Consider the following 21,359-nt stretch of genomic DNA (forward strand, 5'->3'; position numbering starts at 1 on the left):
TCCCTACTCTATGTAGACTGGGTATCATGGGAGCTCAACTGTTGGGATGTATCTATGGGAACAAGCCGTCGTCCCCTGGCCGATTAGAAGGGACCTTGCACAGCCATAATCACCAGGTAGTCAATCATTAGCTGATGAGATGGAGACCTAAATGTTCAAATGCGCCCCGTCAGTGTGTGGGGTAAGATAACAGCATAGGCCCAAAGAAGTCCGTGATCAGAGAAAAATAATAATAATAAAAAAAAAATTGTAACCAAATACTCCTGGTGGGCAGGTGAGAACGTTAATGAGGCACCATGAGACCAGGTCGAAGCCGGGTTGCTGGTGACATCCTGAAAGCGGGGCGAAAAACATGTTTGTCTTGTGAACTGTAATTATTCTGGAAACGCAGCTTCTAGATATGTGTACCTTATGTACTTTTGCTCAAAAGTGAAAATGTATTCATACAAGTCAAAAGACCCTGATTCATTTTAATTAATGAATGCAATGTTTCCATTAGAACCAATACTGATACTACTAATAACAAGAAGAAGAAGACGACGACGAACAACAACTATTACTACTAATGCACTGTCTGTGGTTGATTTCTGTGAAGTTCTAAGCTTTCCACCTTATTTTTATAATTTTGCTGAGCAATCCGCTTGTTAGAGGTCCGTCAGATAATTCAGAGCAAAAGTTCTACACAAGTAATTATAATAAATATAACTAAATGTAATAAATATAGCCACTGTGGTGTACTTTTTTGGAGCCATTTCGGTGACAATTATGAGCGTCTGTAAGTGCGTGAATTACCTAGAAGATGATGCATAAAGTGTAATTCATTTACAAAGAGAATTCACGCCTGGGCCAATAATAGCTTACACTAGTATGATTATTATCCGAATACTGAAATTTGAAGTGGAACAAAAAACCACCAAGTTTTGCATCATATTTTTAAACACACCATAGTAGACAGGATATGAGGTCAGTTATATTAAAATGGGTTAGGTTCTTTATTTGAACTCTTCATAATGAGTAAGCTCTGTGCTCTCTTTTTTTTTTTTTTTTTTTTTTGGCAACCGAACTGTATATACAAGTAACCTTGCATTGATGGGCTGCTTATAGTGGCATATAGTGCCCTTTTCCAACCAGTAGAGGGCAGTGGACACCAAATAACGGATCATAAACACACACCTGCAAGATAAGAAGCCAAAAGAAAGTATTTTTATGCAATAAAAAGTAATTTGTGTACTTATCCATTCACAGAGGGTTGCCTCTGTTGGTTCCGTGATGTCATAGTAGTACAATAGTATGGTGCATGAAAACGTGATGCATTTAGCAATACTCTCATGACATAAGAAGTTATAGAGTATTGTCTCAAATGTACAATTAACTACAGGCAGTGACCGCTTTGTTTATTTGTTTTCTGTATGCTATGAAATTAAATTGATTCGTTTATTCTTTGAACATAAAAGACCTCCAGTTTGAGACTGGGAGGAGATGCAAACCCAGCCTCAGGTGGTCACAAGCTAGTATACTCCTAATGCTGGTTCCAAATGAGAGGGCTGCATCAGGAAATGACAAACCTTTGGAAATAAGGGAGCAGCTAAAAGTACCTCTTTTTTAATTTGGAAAAATGATTATGTTCCTAGCATTTTTTTTTTCAAAAGACATGTTTATTTAATACTTTCAGTGCACAAGGTTTACACAGTTTCAGTTAAAGTGACTGGAAAGTTGCAGAATGTGTATATCCCATTAGACACAATATCAAGAATAAGCCCAAATAATATAAGCACAGTGCACATCAAAACAACAAAATTCCATTTTCTTCCACCTTTCCTTGTGTATATGTATGTCTTTTTTCAATCTCAACATCAGTGGCAAGACATGAAATTATACATAATTGCTGTTGTTTATCGGATGTGATAATGGCACCTTTTAAACCCTATCCCTGCACAGCCAAAATTGCTTTGCAATTGCCCTTGCTTGACAACATTTGGAAAAAACTTGATGGCAAATATCTGTCATTGCCTGATAACACTAGCGAGAAACTGAAGTCGGGTGGCATCATGAAAACGTAGAAATTCAGGTATATTAAGGATCTACGTCCATATCAAATAAAATGTAAATGTACAAAAGTGCTTGTTTGGCTAAAAAGGATCAGTAGAGATAGCAGTTGATACAAAAACAGTTAAGTGCTGTAACTAAGAAAAATGTGTGCTTTTATTTTGTAAACCTGGCACATTAAGGAATCATAATAAAATGATAAATAAGTGAAGGCTTTTATTTTTGAAAATCTGAACAATTTCTGAGGATAACATTTAATTTTTTTTAAGTTAATGGGAGTTTTAACAGCTGGGATAAGATCCAGTAACGTATGAAAGACAGTCCTGTTCTTGTATTAATCACCAGGGTATGTCACATAGAAAGAGACGAAAGAGGCAAAACTGTGTACTACAGATAGGAATACAAACTTTATTTTACTCTATCTAATAATATTACATTACTATTACATTAATGTAGCAAAAGGTTCAGCTAACTTTGCATAAAAATAGGTGGTAGAAATATTCTTCAAGGAGCTATTTCTACTTTCTTATTTTAAGTATGTTTCAGAGCCTGTACTTTTTCACTTCACTTGCTGTAAAAATCTGAAATCTTTGGATTGTAATGATATTGATATGATAGTGGTTAAAAGAGTCATTGAGGCTATTATAAAACCATACATCTGTAATTTATCATTTCAAACTGGTCGATTTCCAGACAGAATGAAAATAGCAAAAGTTATACTTCTATACAAATCTGGAAACAAACACCATTTCACCAACTACAGGCCTGTCTCTTTACTACCTCAATTCTCAAAAGTTCTTGAAAAACTGTTTAAAAACCGACAGTAAAAATTTATAGATAAACAAAAACTACTCACTGAGAGTCAGTACGGATTCAGATCAAGCAGATCAACATCATTGGCACTATTAGATTCAATAGAATACATCACAAATTCCATAGACAAAAAGCAATATGTGGCTGAGTTATTCATAGACTTGACAAAGGCATTTGACACTATAGATCATGATATATTAATAAGAAAACTGGAACGTTATGGTGTCAGAGGGGTAGTTTCAGATTGGGTCCGGAGTTATTTAAGTGACAGAAAGCAGTTTGTGAAAATAAATGGTTGTTCCTTATGTATGGACATTGCTTGTGGTGTACCCCAAGGGTCAGTTTTGGGTCCAAAATTCTCCAACTTGTACATTAACGACATCTGTAAAGTGTCCAAAGTATTAAAAATGGTTGTCTTTGCTGACGACAAACATTTTTTGCTCTGGTGATGATCTGCAGAATTTATTGGAGGATATGACTAATGAAATAAGTAAAGTGAAGTTCTGGCTTGATAAAAATAAATTATCATTAAATTTGAATAAATCTAAACTTATGTTATTTGGAAATAGTAGTTTAAATACAAATGCAAAGATTCAAATAAATGGTGTTGATATTGAAAGAGTCAGTGAAAATAAATTTCTGGGGGTAATAATAGATGAAAAACTTAACTGCAGAGCTCACGTAAGATATATTCATTCCAAAGTATCACGAAGCATTGCAGTACTAAACAAGGCAAAACAGGTATTCGACAGAACATCACTTCATATTCTATACTGTTCACTGGTTTCACCATACTTAAGCTATTGTGCAGAGGTCTGGGGCAATAACTATAAAACCACATTACATTCACTTTTTACTCTTCAAATAAAAAGCAATTCGAATCATCCACAATGCAGGTTATAGGGAACATACAAACTCACTATTTTTGCAGTCTGAAATATTGAAAATTGATGATCTAGTGAAATTCCAAACAGCACAAATTCTATTCAAAGCAAAAAATAAAGACCTGCCAGGTAATATTCAGAGTATGTTTTTTTTGAAAGAAGGAAGTTGTAATTTAAGGGGTTTTTGTAACTTCAAAACAATGAAGGTACGTACTACAAGAAAAGGTTTTTGTGTTTCTGTTCATGGAGTGAAACTATGGAACAGTCTGAATATGGAATTAAAGCAATGTCCAAACATAAAACTGTTCAAAAAGAGTTATAAAAATATGATCTTCTCGAACTATAAAGAAAAGGAAAATATTTAAATTAAGTGAATGTTGCTATTTAAAAAACAAACAAACAAACAAACAAAAAAACTCATGATGTGATATTATAGTATATAGTATATCAGAAATCTGTTCACTATTTTTATTACAAATTATATCAGTAAGGAAGCTGACTAAATATTAACTGATCATTTATGGCAAAGGGGTGGGATTAAATAAGTGTTTACTTCTTCCCACTCCCTTTCAACATGTAAATTAATCAGAACTTTTTTTTATGTAATTTGTATAGTATTTTTTCCTTTCTTATTTTCTTTTCTAAATGTACTTGTATATTGTTCACATGTTGGAATAAATTACCAAATTACCCAAATTACCAATTACTTGAATCAGCACTTCAGCTTTTATTGTAGTGTTTTTTGACACTGGTATCAAAAGTACAGATATTCTTTACTTAGTTCTACTCAAATAAAGAACATCTGTACTTTTGCCACTTCTGTCTACTACTCAGCCACTGACAGCACTTCAGCATGTCTTAAATACTCTTGAAACTGAGGAAGAATCAAGAACAATGTAAACGTCCTCCTTTTATGAGATGGTTAGCATGAGGGTCTGTGCAGACCTCCTTTTGCTCTACAGGTCCATATTGCCCTGCCCATACAGATGGTGCACTAGGGCTCTCAAGAACCTAAATATCTGCTCTGGCTGGAGGTGTGGCTGAATCATTTGCCACCTGGGTTCAGTTACTACACCTGTTTCCCATCTTCAAATTACCACTGTGGATTTGAGGACCAGTTCTTACCTCAATTTTGCTGTCATACCTGCTAGTTGTCATTTACCGCCTTGTGTTCCCATGGATAGATGGCAATGTCTTGAATATATAGTACCTGCTAGTATTTTATATTTTATTATTATCATTATTAGTAGTAGTAGTTTTCAGTTTATCCAGCTATAATGTGTAGAAGTTAATTAATACCAGTGATAGTGCTATTGATCACTACTTTCTTATGGACAGCAATGGATGATGATCTAGTTTCTTCATGAGCAAAAGCTGTTTGGTGCAAGTTTCAGGTCTGTGGTGAAATTGCTTAATGAACAGGACTTCTCTACATGCCTGAGAAAATAACCTTGAAGGCAAACTAGCCAAATTTAAATATTTAAAGATACATATTCTGATTCCCAGAACTTCTTCATTATGCTCAGTGTCCCATACATATTTATATATACACTCAGGGTAAGAATAAAGTGTACCCATTGTCGATTCTAAGATTTTACATATCTGGAATCATAAAAAGATCATCTGTCCTTTAGCAGGGTCTAAAATTGCATAATAACAATACATAACAACGGCATCATTTATTTAACAAAAACTAAGCTAAAATGCAAAATTATTGCATGAAAAACTGAGGTGCTTAGCTTTCACATGCTGTTTTTGCATTTTGACTTAGATTTTTTAAATAAATAATGACACATTGTAAAATGTCATGTACTCTCGTGATCTATTTCCTCATTTAAATGAATTGAATAATTTTAAAACATGCTAAGCTTTGATAAAACTATGATATATGATGCCTTAGAAATGAGGACAGATGCACTGAACACTAATGAAACGTTTATTTTAAAACAACAACATTTGGGAATCTTTAACAAATGCAGAATGTAGAATGTTACATTAGTGCTTCCCATCATTAGTACACATCAATTAGCAAACTGTAAGTAACTAAGTAAAGTCTAATAAACAATGAAATTGCAGTGAATTAATCATCTTTTCATTCTGAATGACAAATCAACCCTTACAGTGTCATTTAATAACCAGGAAGTTAAACTTTTGATTTCTTTTGAGAGATCGTGCTTTTTAATCATCAATTGTACCCAAATGTTTGTCTTGGTGGATAAGGAATATTATGTTTCTGTGGACTGCCTCTGAAACCATTTGTCTAACGCACTTGTTACAGTAATGAACACCACAGAGTCTGGGTCACGCTGACCAATCTTGAAAGAGCTCAATTATCGGTGCTTTTCACAACATGCGGGCTGTGTTTATGTTTTTCAGTTTAGTGGTTATCTGTTTAGTTAGAATAAATCACTTGAATACAGACATGCCTGGAGGGTAGATGGCTAAAATGTCTCTTTTGGAATACCGAAGACAACGTTATGAGGGATCAATAAACCTTCTGGTTTTTGTACACAAAATTGTTCGAGTGGAACCCTGACATTTGTGCTCCTAATGATCATACCAGATTACATCATTTTTATTTAATATTAAAGTAATAGCTTCACTGATCAGCAGTTACTTAAAAAAATTATTTAGGTGCTAACTTCTATAAAGCCATCACAGTGCCATAAAGAAAGGGAAAGAAAGTATTATCGTTATTGTTGTTGCTGTTGGTTAAAAGAGAAAACAATGAGGTATATTTAAATTGAATTAATTATACTTTATTTGACAGTACAAAACAAAATTATACAGTTGTAAACACCACAAGGCACAGTACAGCAGCACAGGCATACAATTTGGGACATAGTGTTACATGTACCATAAGGAGTGATAACAAGTCATTATTGACCTGTTTGGGAAGGATTACTTGTTTTCTGATTAAACAGAAAGAGTTTGCAAGAGGAAGAAAATGTATGTAAATCTTATATGAATATATGTGCGTTTGTGTGTTTGCAGTTATTTAATATCATACAGTACAATACAAGGCTCTCTACATTACATTTACTTACACAGATATACCAGTTTGTTACATTACACACTATTTATTTGCAGTTCAATAAAAAGCAGCTTTCAAACAGTCTTGAAATACTGGTTAAGACTGTGTAAACTGTGAAATTAAAGCTTTATGCTTTCTGGAGGAAATGTGACAGTCATTGTCGCCAAATCACAACCTGAAACTTTTGAGGAAGGGGTGGGGACACGATTTGTTACAATGTGTAAAGAGTTAATGATCTTCTAAGATGAGCTGTGTACAGTTTAAAAGAAAGTACATCCCTTGGCAAAATATTCTCATTAGATGACGAGATATCTGAATTTTTTTTTAACTCACTGTGCTCTTTGGTCGATTAAATCAGCAGCGTGGCTAATGCTTTTTTTTTTTTTTGTCTATCGGTACGTTCTTTTAAACTTTAGAATTGGCATTGAGCTCATGTGACTCCAGGGCAGCTGTAATAAATGACAGTTTTATCTTCAGCGTATTTTGTGATTTTTAACCTAAAGAATTACGTTGTGATGCGAAGTGAATGAGCTCAGAGTAAAAGCTCCTTTTTACTCTCATGTCATTTTAGTTTAATGCAATATTGGAATTGGAAATAAAGTAAAAACCTGGTGAAATATGCTCTGCAGGAATCCCAACTTCATAACAGTCTTTTAACAGAAACAGCAAACAGATATATAGCGACATTAACATAATATGGACTGGGATTCAGTAAAACTTTGAGCGCTCAGCATTTCAATTATTTCTGAGCGCTGAATATTTGAAGATTTTTCACCCAGAACAATAACAACAATAAAAACATAAAGGTAATGAAAATAAAGGCCACATGCTGTTTGAACTTTATCAGCTAACTGAAAATGAAACAAACCAACATAAATAAAACGTGACATTGTTTGTGTGTAGCACCTCAACATCTTCCACAGTTGTCATGTTGACAAATGTCCATGGGCATCTAAACATACAGCATTCATTTTCTTGGAGCTTTCATTGGTCGTTATTGGGAATGGCTAATGCAAAAATATCCAAGAACATTTCTCACACTGCTACTTCGCAAGCTGCATTCAGGGACCTTTGCATTTATGGAAAAGAACAGGCTGAACACCACATGAACTGTTTAACTGAATCCCATTCACTAGCAGTAATTAAATGGTGGAGATGTCCAATGCACAGCTTCACACAAAATTAAAGAACACTACGATTTCATTGTGTGTGTGTGTGTGTGTGGGTTTTTTTCTTGGCACTTTTAAACTTCCCACCACCATTATCATTGTTTTTAAATAAACTGCTCTCCTCTTCTTTGTTCCTTGGACATTTACTGTGCATGCATTCACTCAGTGTCCATGCAGTCATCCTCTCTCTTTTTCTCTCTCGCACTCTCTCTCTTTCTTTCTTTCCCACTCTCTCTGTAGCCCTCAGACCACCAACCAGTGATGCAACTGTGGGGGGGGGGGGAAAGTGCAATGCGTCAAAGAAATAAATTACAGTACTGTGCTCCCGTACAAATTACCATAAAGTATGATTGAATTAACTCTTACAGTGAACTGCCGGACCTCCCCGTTGTCTACCAGATGATGCTCTGTCTCTGGGGTGATGGCATAAGCCAATCTCTGTTCAAGGGAAAAGAGTAATTAACTCTTGTCATACACTCCACTTAATTAATCAAGAAAGAGCTCCATCATGACAAAGGCAGCTAAAGATGGAAGATTAGTATGGATAAGAATCATCTGAAAAGATTTTGGAGCTTATAGACTTACGTCGCAAAACTTTCCAGGCAGTGTGCACAGTTTGTAGATGGCATAGAGAGGCACCATGGTCATTGATGACATGGCCAGACACCACCCAAGCATGTTAGCCCATGCAGGAAACATGTAGGAGCCATAGTTTGGGGGGTTAAATGTGGCAAAGCTCACCACAACCATGAACTATGGGAAAGAGATTTATGAACACACATGACCTGAAAAACCACTGATTAAAAGGAGGTAAGATTATTGCAAGACAACACTTGTGGCTGATGTTAAAATGGAAAGCATAGTAAGAAATGAACTCAATCATTCATTCTCATGATGAGTGAATCACATGCCTTAGCCACCCCAGGAAAGATGAGAGACTAGGGAATAATAATATCCAGTAAAGTTGTTTCCTTTGTGTACGTATTTGGAAGAAGATGCTGTAGTAACAGTGTTTTGCTGCTGACATATAGTTGTGTGAGTGTACTGCAAGACATAAGCAGAGGATATGAACAATCTGATTTATACTCAGTGTGAATGTGAATCAAAAGCTAAGCAGTGAGATAATGATAGGGTTAATGTATGGGGGTTGAAAAGCTACTTTATTCATTCAGCAGGTCTGTTGATTTTTTTAGATGCAAAATTAAACATGCTTTTTTATTTCTGGTATTGAGGTCACATGTTGTCTGTGGAAAACTAAATTCTCTGTTTAAAAGTCAAACTTTGTTTGGTTATCATGATAAAAAAAACACTGATGAGAGGAGAATCAGATCAAACTACAGTCTAAGTTTTATGCATCTTTTGATTTCACATTTTTTAACTTTCACTTGCTGGGGTTTGTATAACTCACCAGGAGGAAGCAGGGACTGACAAACTTCCAGCATAGCCTCCAGTACCTGCCTGGTCGGTGGCCAATCATCTCCTCAATGTCATCGCTGAAACGGTCCACTCCTAAAACACACAGAAATACTCAATATTACCATGACATGGTTAAAGAAAAGCAGAGTTACAGTACTGTATATTAGCTTGGAGCATAAGAAGAACAATCTCTCTGTCTTTCTCTCTGCACAATTCCAAGAGAAATTTTGGTATGAGCATTATCAACGCAGGGTGTGTGTTCATGCTCCATGTGTATACATTTAAATTGAAAGTTAAGTCTAATACAAAAAAAACTGTAATACCAGAGGTTATCAGGTATCAGTAAAAATAGCAAAAATACAGCATACCATTAAACTATTTGCATTAACCAACGTCATTCTGCAAAGCTAACCATTATGAGCTGCTGCACCATTTTTCACCTTTGTCATGATTTTGCTTCTCTTATTCCTTGGCTGTATTTTGCCTTTTTGCCTTCCTGTCCTGAAGGCATCTCTCACCGCAGAGGAATAGATCCGGAACGACTGCCAGGTATTCCGCACTGCTAGATGTACTTATGCAGTGGAGTGCAGATCAAAAGACCACAGTGGCCGGGGTCAAGCATTTCTGTCAGCAGTCAAGAGTATTGGGGGGAAAAGAGCCAGAAAAAGGCCCCCTAAAGCCTTAGGCTTGATTTATCTGACTTGCCAAGGTCAGGACCCACCAAAGTGGGGCAATATGTTGACCTCATTGCCTGGGGCCTGCTTAGTATTTAGTCCTTTATGCACCTCTTCATAGTCATACTTATTAGACATTAGACAAGAAACTCAGTCTCTGACCTTTAAATTGTTTTTCTGTCTGCTGGTGTTTCCGAATAGGGTCTAGAATTTCCACTCAATTATTATTGTTATTTTTTAATTTGCTTGTTTTTCTTTTAAGCTGTTATTGCTGTCGGTGAAAATCCATGAAAAAAAATCAAACACACATAGACTTACCCCTTCCCTCTGGGGGGGGACCCAGATGGCTATCATTACTGCAATTATCTACAGAACCACAAGAGGTCACTAAAGAGCACACAGGGGCCTAATATTTGTCTTCATGAGCTCCTACCAAAACTAGAGGTGTCTTTCTATACAGTGCCTCTTACCCTGTAAATATAATAATTTTTTTTTATTTTCTTCCTCTGTCTGATGTCATTCACAAATAATTTAATTTGTTATTGACAAAAATTATGTTAAATGGAGTATCATAAGAATCTGGCCACATGGAGAGAGTTTGACTTGCACACAAGAGCCTGCGATCTAGATATGAGGCAGCTGATTCCTGCCGGTTCCCAAGATACAATTTTCTTTACATAGTTCTTCATCACTGCTGATTGAGCACAAAGATTCACACGGGCAATGATTAGAATTCGTCTTCATCTTGCAAGCACCACAGGTACTGTATATGCTTGTGACTTGGGTAGAGATTTGGTCAGAGAGTGAAGTGGCCAGTAGGAATGGATTGTCTGGCAGCAATATTCTTACATCTAATAGAAATATGTTGCATTGAGGCACAGATGACTTATGCGAAAAGATTTCTCATCAAACCCTTAATAAAGCATCAGCTTTGTTGGCCATGAAAAAAAATCATCCCCCTGCCTCTTTTCTTTAGTCCATCTTTCTCACCATAGAACCACGCTATACCGATGGCTTCAATAAGCACTCCAAACAGAATCGATGTTCCTGCTGCAAAGTGGTCCAGCAGAGTAAACACATACATCCCTCCCTGGAGAGGAAGAGGAGAGAAAGAAAATAATGCCTGTAAGTTTTCTACTGTTACCTTGTTTTTAGACAGTTTTGCAGATATTATGTCTGTACGTATGCAAACACTAGAGTTTAACCACAGCGCAAGGATAAATTCTAACTAGCACACTAACGTGATGTGCATGCCATTAAACACAGACTCCTCAATAAGAGACTTACATTTGTAACACAGAAGAGGGAGATGAGAAAAGTGGAAACAACAATAAAGAGGGTGAACAGCTCTCTGTGCTTGTGGAGGAATTTGAATTCATCAATTAGTCCCGTGATCACTGATTCCATGCCACCCATCTACAACAAAAAACACAGCAGTTAGAAAGAAAGAAAAAGTCAGTCCTGAGCTGTTAAGTCACTGAAGAGGCCCGTCGATGCTTGGATAGTTACTGCTCCTAGACTATATATTTGAGAGTAATGAAAAACAGTAATTTGGCACAGAAAAGGTATGCTATTTGGCTGACCAAAGGGATGTAACTGTGAGTGTCTGTGTGGATACTCACTGCACTGTCAATGCCCAGAGTCAACAGCATGATGAAGAAGATAACTGCCCAAATTGATGACCCGGGTAGTGTTGCAATGGCTTCGGGGTAAATGACAAACACTAATCCAGCGCCTAAAAGAGCACAAAAACCATGAAAAAAAGAGCAAAGGTGAACAGCAGCGCAAAACAAAATGTAGTGCTCAAACTATTTCCCCTTCTAGCAAATATAAAATAAAAGTAAAAGAGGAGGTAGAACAAAAATGGATGTTGTAGATTAGCCAAAATCAACAGCCTTATAGCCTTCCCGTCAGTTTTATGACATTTTAAACTCAAAATTAAACAGTTTAAAAAGCTTTGCATAATCAACAATAAACAATCATACCATCTCTTGCAACTTTGTCTAGAGCCACGTTGTGCTTTTGGGACATGTACCCAAGGAAGGAGAAAACCACAAAGCCAGAGAAGAAACTTGTTAAAGAGTTGATGGAGCTGGTAATGATGGCGTCCCTGGATCAATAAAAGAAGGCAGAAACACGATAGTCCATAATAAGAATGTAAAACACTTTGTCAATATATCATCAGCCAGCAAACAGTCAATATCCACATAACTGACCAGACCAGCTGTGAATCAGGGATGCACTTAAAAAAAAATTATGTACAGGCTTGACATCAGCTTAGGAAACCTTTGACTGATCTAGATCTAGATAGATTGCTCTGTCAGATTTTCAGTATCTTGCATCATGTGACAAACTAGTGAGTTGTTCTTTTCATTAAAAAAAAAAGAAGAACAAAACAGCAATAACCTTTTTAAGGTTAAATGGTACGTTAAAAGCGAGTTTATGCTTTTATGGAATCCTCGAAGTGTTAGTTATCAGAAGCATTTTTTTAAAGGGCAAAACGGGGGAGATAAAAGCCACCTGTGGGTCGCAGATGATTTTCAAAGAGTGCAACAGTTTTGATTGGTGTAACATCTAAAGTAGTCTGCTGCGCAGCTTGGTGTCAAAGACATAGAGGGTTTCAAGGAGCTTCAAAGGTTATTGTAATTCACCTGCTTATGTTGCATGTGTGCTTGCAGAATCAGCTTCCCCACCTCCGTGTGCCTCCGTGAATTCCCACCTGCCTCTCCCCGTGTATCCGTACCTGTAACAGTTGTTGCTGAATTTGTTGTAGCTGGAAAAGGCAATTAGCACACCAAACCCCACTCCCAGCGAGAAACAGATCTGCGTTGCTGCCTCAATCCAGACCTGGGGAGAGAAAGAACAAGCGCACTTGTGTGAAGCGGCAAACAAAAGGCACAGGAGAGGAAAAAAGCCATTATTAGAGATAATTGCAGGAAACTCATTCAACAGCAGCAGATGAAAGACGCTTGTGAATACGGGGGGTAATTTTGCAAATTACTGCTCCATGCATCTATCTAATCTAATTCTCCAATTGCTCCCGTGCATCTCTCAATCTCTGTCCTTGCTTTCGCTATCATAAATGAATCCTTTAGTCACGCATGTGGATTTATTGGGACCCTCAACACCTAGTGTTAAGTTAAATTAGATATTTATATTGTGATAGGAGGTTTCATGGATAAGAAAAATATTTGAAATGAGTGACATAAGTAGTTTTCTCAAATTTCTTTATTGCCTCCAGGGAAGGTAGCAATTAAAACAATGCTGTGTTTACTTGCACTAAAATAATTCCACATTCAGGCTTTTGGCACAATAAAATTAAAGGGTTAATTTAACAGTAGACATAGAGGATAGCAATAGTAGAGCCCAATGCTCTTGTTATGCTTCTTGTTTGTTAAGCAAATAAAACTTCATTATGCTTTTTTTCTGTTATCGCTGTTTCGGGTTCTCTTAATCTGTGGACTTGAGCTCAGAATTTTATGTGTCAACATTTTTTGTGTGTGAGCAGGTCTGTTGTCTAAATCACTCTTTGTGGAACCATAATTAAACTAAACTAGACTAAAATAAAATAAACTAAGATAAAACACAGATTTAGACTTTCTTTTATTGATGGCCACTTCCATCTTTTATATACAGCCTGTATTTTCTACCCTTTTTTCTGTGTTGTTGTTTTGTTTTTTTCTGTTTTGGTTATTTATCTCAGAAAATCCATAACTATGCCAACAAATCTACAGCTATAAAATACTTTCTTGGATTATGTTATATCACATTTTGGGTTGATAAGAATATCATTCATCAAGATCTAGGACTTTAAATGCTAAATTTATCAGCGTTAGTTGTTGCAGTATGTGTTGGTTTTGACCTATACACTGGCTTTGCATTGGATGTCAAGCAACAGGTACAAGTTACAATTCCCTGCCATGAGAACTCCTGTTAAGCACAGTAGTATGATATGTTTAAAAAATTGTTGTAGTTGTGCATTCTTCATTTTTTAGTATTGGAGTCTCTTTACATGCAAGTGTAAAAATTAAATACAGGAAATACAAGTGAAAATGTAAATAAAGCCACAGTATTTCCCCTCATACTATATCTTCTTCTTGTGGAACACTGTCACTCTCACTTCACTTGTGTCTCCTCTTTCTTCTTTTGGCGCTCACCTTGGCGTCACAGAGTCTTAGGAAGTCCACGGAGAGGTAGGCCTTAATGCCATCAATGGCTCCAGGCAGGGTGACTCCGCGGAGCAGCAGCACAGTTAAGACCACATAGGGCATTGTGGCTGTGATCCACACAACCTGAAAGAGTCACACAAGGTACACACACACACACACACACACTCACATGATACACACAAGAAAAAGATACATGCATGCAGAACAATCATGCATTTAAAGATGGTGCTGCATTTGACTGCTATGCTGTTAAAGTCACTGTGCACCATGACTCACTTAGATTTTTAGTTTTGCAAATATAACAGTAATTAATGTCTGCTATCTTATATGTTACCTTGCCAGAAGTCTTGACTCCCTTCCAGAGACTGAAGTAGAGCAGAACAATAACCACAGCTAGACAGGAAGTCAGCTGCCAACGTGGACGACCCAGGTTATCAATGCCGTTACTGTCCTGGATATGGAGTACTGCCCTTCTGAGAAAGGAGAACATTCAAGCAAGAGGCATGGTGACTCCTAAATCACCATTTAGTGTACACTGACTGTCTTGTATGTATGAGCACATTCAAATTTAGAAAGACTTCGCTTAACAGAGGTGTGAAGAGACAGGATGAGCTCAAGAATACTGGCCTAAAAAGCTGTCACCAGAATTTCATGTCACACATTGTTGACACCAATCCATCGTCTGCACTGGGCTTAACATTGTAGCTAATTTCTGAGTTTTTTAGTTACCATAGTTACTGCACTAAATCCAAAGGGTTCCCTTTTTTTCTGACGAGAGCTTAGCGTCTTAAAAAAAAGAATAAAAAGAACATATGCAACAGAAGGTAAAGCAACACCTCTGTTGACTTCTCTCCAGACATTTAAAAAGAAAAAAAATAACCTATTTTATTATTTCTGTCATGAAAATGTATCAACACCAATTAAATATATGTTTAAATATGTTCCATATGAACTACAGGACGTAAAATACCATTACTAAAACACACACATCTAAAGTACATACAGTACTGTATGTACTGAGTAGGATATTCAGGGTTCACTGATTCCAGATGTAATCATAATAACTGCTGCAATCAAGATAAAAATGACTAAAGTTCATTATAATATTATTATTCATATCAGAAACTGAAGTATAAACTAGGCTCCAGATACCCTTCATAAGATTGGCTTTACATCCAGTCCCTGTTTCTGAAAGATGATACTTGAGCTTCACCTAAAGGGAGATTTGAGACCTCAGGCTGTCTGACCAGATGCTGCACCAAGTGTCGCTACATCTGTTGCAAGTGCTGAAAATAATGCATTATAATGAATTACATTATCACAAATGGCAGCTAAGATGGGAAAACTGCCTAAAGGTGACAACGTTCAAAGTCTACTTTATTCTAGATAGTTACCAAGCATGTGTCACGTTAAAGACTAAATTCAGTGGATATTGTTTTTGCCTTGATCCATAAATTTAGAGGCAGCCTAACAGATGAGACTAAATAAGATCAGCCAATTTTCAGCTGATATAGTCAAATTGTCTGCAGGTGGTTGTGCATAAATAGCCCACTGCCATTTTATCTAACGTGGATGAAATACTGCATCTGTCACAGCAGAACAACCCCTTTCACTTGCTGAAATAGGAGACACCTGGTCAGCTTCATAAAGGAAGGCAATATTGGCTAAATGCAGCCAAACTGTGCATTTCTGATTCTCTGTTATAATATATCTCAGCTATTTAGGCTGCAAAGGCATTCCATTACTGCACTCCAACCAAACACATCATACCTCATGCAGTAGACATGTGCAGGACTATCTAAGCAACCTTTTTTACTCCTTACAAATAGTGTGCTAAAGCTGAAGATCAGGCCAACTTACTCAAAATACTCCTGAGCCGGGGTGGCTTTGTAAATGTCACTGACTGAGCCGTTGTCAGCCCAGTCGGAGCAGTTTGGACTGTTCCACGTGTTGTTGCAATGAACCCACGGTAGCTCGCCGGTGAAAGAGGAGAAGAGGTAGAACATTGCCCATGAGATGATGACGTTATAGTAGAAACCAACATAGAGGGAGATGAGGATCACTGTAAAGCCTACACCTGTTGAGGGAAACATAAGTTATGAATATCATAGACACTAAGGATACAATACTGAAGAATATCTTACTGTCTTTCTTGTGACCAGACATAACATATTGTTAGTGCACACCATAAAGCACACTGTGAGTATACAGTAGCCAGAGTAGCCAGTGCTACATGCCTGCAGTCTCACAAAAAAAGAAACAACCTTCAAACGCTGCCTCTTTATGCCTTAATTATCAATCCATCTACCCTTTCTGTAAATCAGAAACAATGTCCACTCTTCTAAGGCTGTATTTAAATGTTAACCTTTGCTAGGAAGCATAACTGCAACTGTGCCTTATTGATTTCTTTGTAAAGTGGATGTGATATTTGTCCAGGGAGCCACGTCTCTTATTAGCGCCACATGCGGCCGTGCTATCTCTCAATCTCCCTTCACCAACCCTTTCCAAGTCCTTTTTTCTTCAAATGGATTGATCCTGGGAGGAAACCAGCTTTTTGATCAGAATAATTACTGTCAATACGGGCATGTGTACGTGTATTTGAATAATTACTGTTATCCCCCTGCTGAGAGACAGAGAGAGAGTGAAGCGTGTGATTAGAACGTCAACGTACTCTGTGTGGTCCCTGACAGACGGCACATGCTCCAAGGAACACACATAGACGAAAAACACGAAGCACGTACACACTGCGGGCCACCTTCAGACCAACAAGGGCACGATGCCACACAAGACAGCCTTATGGCTTCTCACTGTGGAGCAACAGATGGTCTGCTGTTATCAGAGGTAACTTCTTCTAAAAAATCAAAGGGAATTCAGAGAAAGCGACGGATGAATGCACACAAATTAAAGCTTGTTTAAAAAGCGTAAAAAACAGAGCCAAGTAAAGTGTATCATTATATTTTCAACTCATGACTTTGCTTAGAAACGTGAGTCGGACTTCATGTTTGTTTCTCCATTAGTGTATGTTTGGATGGCATTTCTCCTGAACTGCGCTTTGCTTAACGGTGTGTTGAAAAGTACCCAGAACAAGCATCAGCCAGTGTTACCTGCCACTGGGTGACACAAAAGGATGCGGACAATCAGAATAAAAGTCTAAAAGCCCAATTTTCATTTGCTTTCCATGTGAGTGCCAGCAGAACCTGATGTTCCGGGAGGGATAAACAATGCCTGTCGCTGCTCAGCTCAGAGACAAGCAGACAAAAGAGACTGGCATGTGGACAGGCAGGCATGTGGGCAGGCAAGCAGACAGAAAGACACGTAGGGATTAAAGGGAGAATGTTAGCAGACAGACAGCCATGTAGGCAGATGGACATACAGAAAAATGTAACTCGTCCCATGATACATTTATTATATTCCTAAGAGGGTGTGCATATATCCTCGAGTGTTTGCATATGTAAGTAAGGGTCTGTCACATTTGATTTTACCTTCATACATTTTACTTTCCTACCTTTAAATATGGGACATATCTTCCAGACTCCTGCTGCCCCCTCTCTGTTATACTGACCCAGAGCCAGCTCCATGTAGAAGAGTGGCATGCCTGCTATCACCATGAAAAACAGGTACGGCACCAGAAATGCACCTACACACACACAGACACATACACACACACACACACACACACACACACACACACAATTTTAAAAATAAATACATTTATTTACTTATGTCTTGCAGACATGTTCACACATGTAAATTCAAAGAACAGCATCAGTTTAGTGCCAGTTTACAGGATCATATGCAGTGTCAACGCAGATTATGGAAATGTAGTATTTAGTATTTTTACATTTTTCTTTCTATGTCAAACTGCCACTGTACGATAGACAGCCCTCTTTACTCCAATAATTGACTATTCTAATAAAATGAAAACACAATTTTCAAAAGAGGGGGCTCATATATAAAAGTGTAGTTTGTCTTTGAAGATAAAGTTTATGCCTCTGACAGAACTTTTGTCATATTTCCTTACATACATATTAGACTTAGCGACGTGAAAGGCTGTGTGTTAGCCTTGACCATAGCTGCAGCATCATTTACAGCTCTTAAACATAATGAGAGCTCTATGTTAAACAGCCATAATTAGTGACACTGATTGTTAGAGCTAATCTATTCAGAACAGCTGTGGTGGTTTTTCCCCTATTTTGATCTCTGTAAAGGGTTGAAATAAGACGAAAACAACGGCCATCATACACACAGATCTGAAGCACACACAAACATGTGCATGTAGTACATGCATGCATAAAGTACTCTAGCCTGTAACTAATTCCTCCTTTTCTCTGCCTTCTTCTCTCTCTGTTTCATTATTTTTCTTATTTGCCTTTGCTCAACACAGTCACCATGTTTATGCCCTCCTACCCCTCTCAATGTGGCAGACTAATCCCCTGGACTGGGGCAAAAAAAAGAAAGAAAGAAAGAAAGAAAGAAAGAAAGAAAGAAAGAAAGAAAGAAAGAAAGAAAGAAAGAAAAACACAGTTTCCTCACATCAGTCTCTTCATCAATCTCACCTCCTCCATTTTTGTAGCAGAGATAAGGGAACCTCCAGACATTTGCCAGGTCCACAGCAAATCCAATCACGGACAGGAGGAAGTCAATTTTCTTTCCCCAGGTCTCCCTCTCTTCCTCCCCACTGGGGTTAGTCTGAGTTGGAGTTGGAGTCACTAAGGTGGTCGATGTGAACTGAACCCCATTCTGTTCCTTTACAAGTATCAGCTCCACCTGAAGGGTCACCAAGTTTAAAATCAATCATGCATAATGCAGAATGGAATATTACAAACACATTCACCTTAAGAAATGTTATTCATGGTGATGTATTAAAAATGTACTGTAAAATACTATTATTTGTACTATTTTTACCATTTTTGTCATTCTTTAAAAAAAGCATCATATTTGTATAATGCTGATCTTTAGCACTTTATAGTTTAGTACAATATAATGAGTCACACAGATGAGAGAGCAAATGCAGTCATTTCATAAATTGAGACCTTTGCACAGTAACAGCCTTGTGTGTCTTAGATCTGTACTGACCTCTTTTGGACCCATCGTGTTGGAGGTGGGTTTTTCTGGGGCTACAACTGAGGACATCACGGTGCAAAATGGTAATAGTTGAAATCTCGGTAGGTAAAGCTGACAAGTCTTGAGCACAAAATGAGACAGAAAAAAATGAGTTTGTTTTTTTTTTATTCCGTTTGTGAAGAATAAGGTTTTTGATTCAAGTATAAAAATCATCAAAAGGATCACTGGGATGAAAATTAAGGATTAAGAACAATATGAGATGCTTTTAAACACTGAAACTGTAGCAAAGATATACATATTTTTAAAAAAATTAAATGTGGCATAAGAGAGAGAAAGAGAAAACACAACAGAGTCATTTGATTCAGACTGAGGGTAACAAGAAGGGATGGGGGAGCATGTCTACAAGGTCATCACAGCATGCTCGTTTTATTTCACAAGTGCTGATAACCATTTTACTTGCAGAATGGCCTAGTATGTTGATGATGCACACTATCTACCAACATGTTGTACTCCAGATTTAATTTTGGTTTAAAATTATGTCACAAAAATACTTTTTATGTGAAAGTGTATGTGTTTTTTTGTTTTTGTTTTTCTCTAAATCTTTTCAAAAGGATCACATCAAATTATTGTAATTAAATTGCAATTAATTAATTTTTCTTTTTTACTAACAACACAGGATATAATGGATATATAATGCTATTAATACAGGGAAATACAGAGTTACAAAGCACAAAACATTTTAAACTACAAAATGATATTCTTACCTTTTAGAAATAATAGCTGAACTCCGATGTCAGTTTGGATTCAATTCCAGTGCTGATGTTCTCTAGTGTGCTGTAAACTGATGCTGATCATATTTACGCAGACCTTCCTTGATAAGTTAGACTCAAAGCAAGAGATGTTAAGCACAAACAGAAGGGGGAAAAAAGATGATAATTAAGAGAGAAAAAGATGAGGAACTGGCAATCTATGAGTTATAGAAAGCCCTCCCACCCTCCTTGGCTCCACTGACAGACACACAGAGCCCCGAGCACCCTGTGGGTTTGTATGGAGATCTGTCTGCGGGACCACTCTTGAAATATGAGAAACAATCAACAACACCCCCCCATCACCGTCACTCTCCTCCCTCCCTCCTCGATCAAGCTTCATGTCTTCCTCCTCCTCTCTCACCCATCATATATCCATGTAAGTGTGAGGGGATAAAAAGCAAATACAATATTGCAACACTTATTCCCAGATGCATGCAGTTTCAGCATCGTTATCATCCTCTTGATTCAGATACATTATAGCTGTATAACATAAGCACCTAATCTTTTCTGGCCCACGGATAAGACAGCAGTGAGAGCTTAAAGCTTAAAGATTTCTAAAATAAAGTGCAATAAAATTTTTAAAAAACATAAATAAATTTAAATAATAATTTTATTAATTACATTGAAAAGCCTTAATTTTGCATCTAACCTACAGCTGTATTGGTAAATGGACTGATTCTTATATAGCGCTTTCCTACTCTCCCAGAGAACTCAAAGCACTTTATACGACATGCCACATTCACCATTTCACACTTTCTTTTATTCTTTCTATCCACTATTCACACCTTCATACTCCAATGGATGCATAGTTAGTATCTTGCCCAAGGATATTTGGCATGCAGACTGAAGGAAACAGGGATCAAACCACCAACCTTCCAATCAGTAGATGACCTGCTCTATCTCCTGAGCTACAGCCACCCTTTATATAAGGTAGAGTGGTTGTGGTTAAAGCTGTTCATAGACTTTCTTGGTTTTATGTTCAGGGAACTCACCTTTAACAGCAATACAGTTGGCAGCAATTCATTGCAATCTCAATACCCAAAGTAATAAGGTGATAGAAGAAAGACGGTGGTAGAAAAAAGAGAAAACCATACAGCTCCTTCAACCTCCAAAATAAAACTATTCAGTAAATTAATTTGCAGTGGGTCTGAGGCATTATCACCAATATATGATTTGCATAAGCTGCCATAACAAGAACAATTTTAATATATAATTAGAAAAAATGTATTTTAATTTGTCTTAAAAAATGTCTAAAAAACCAAAATAAATACGCAAAAGGGT

General features: G+C 37.1%; 1 protein-coding gene across 1 annotated transcript; it reads right to left on the minus strand.

Annotated features, from left to right (window-relative positions):
• Positions 1–5,845: 5,845 nt before the first annotated feature.
• On the minus strand, positions 5,846–20,308 carry slc6a3 (solute carrier family 6 member 3). The gene is made up of 16 exons (XM_080897029.1): positions 20,034–20,308; positions 19,282–19,389; positions 18,762–18,972; positions 17,711–17,842; positions 16,066–16,282; positions 14,540–14,678; positions 14,194–14,328; positions 12,780–12,883; positions 12,022–12,146; positions 11,659–11,771; positions 11,324–11,452; positions 11,027–11,126; positions 9,355–9,455; positions 8,532–8,699; positions 8,313–8,384; positions 5,846–8,213 (listed from the first exon to the last, which is right to left on the minus strand). The coding sequence occupies exons 2-16, from the start codon at positions 19,336–19,338 to the stop codon at positions 8,190–8,192; spliced, it is 1,827 nt and encodes a 608-aa protein (XP_080753155.1). The 5' UTR covers positions 19,339–19,389; positions 20,034–20,308; the 3' UTR covers positions 5,846–8,189.
• Positions 20,309–21,359: the final 1,051 nt, after the last annotated feature.

The sequence above is a fragment of the Rhamphochromis sp. 'chilingali' genome (genome assembly GCF_963969265.1).
Source record: "Rhamphochromis sp. 'chilingali' genome assembly, chromosome: 11".
NCBI lineage: Eukaryota > Metazoa > Chordata > Actinopteri > Cichliformes > Cichlidae > Rhamphochromis > Rhamphochromis sp. 'chilingali'.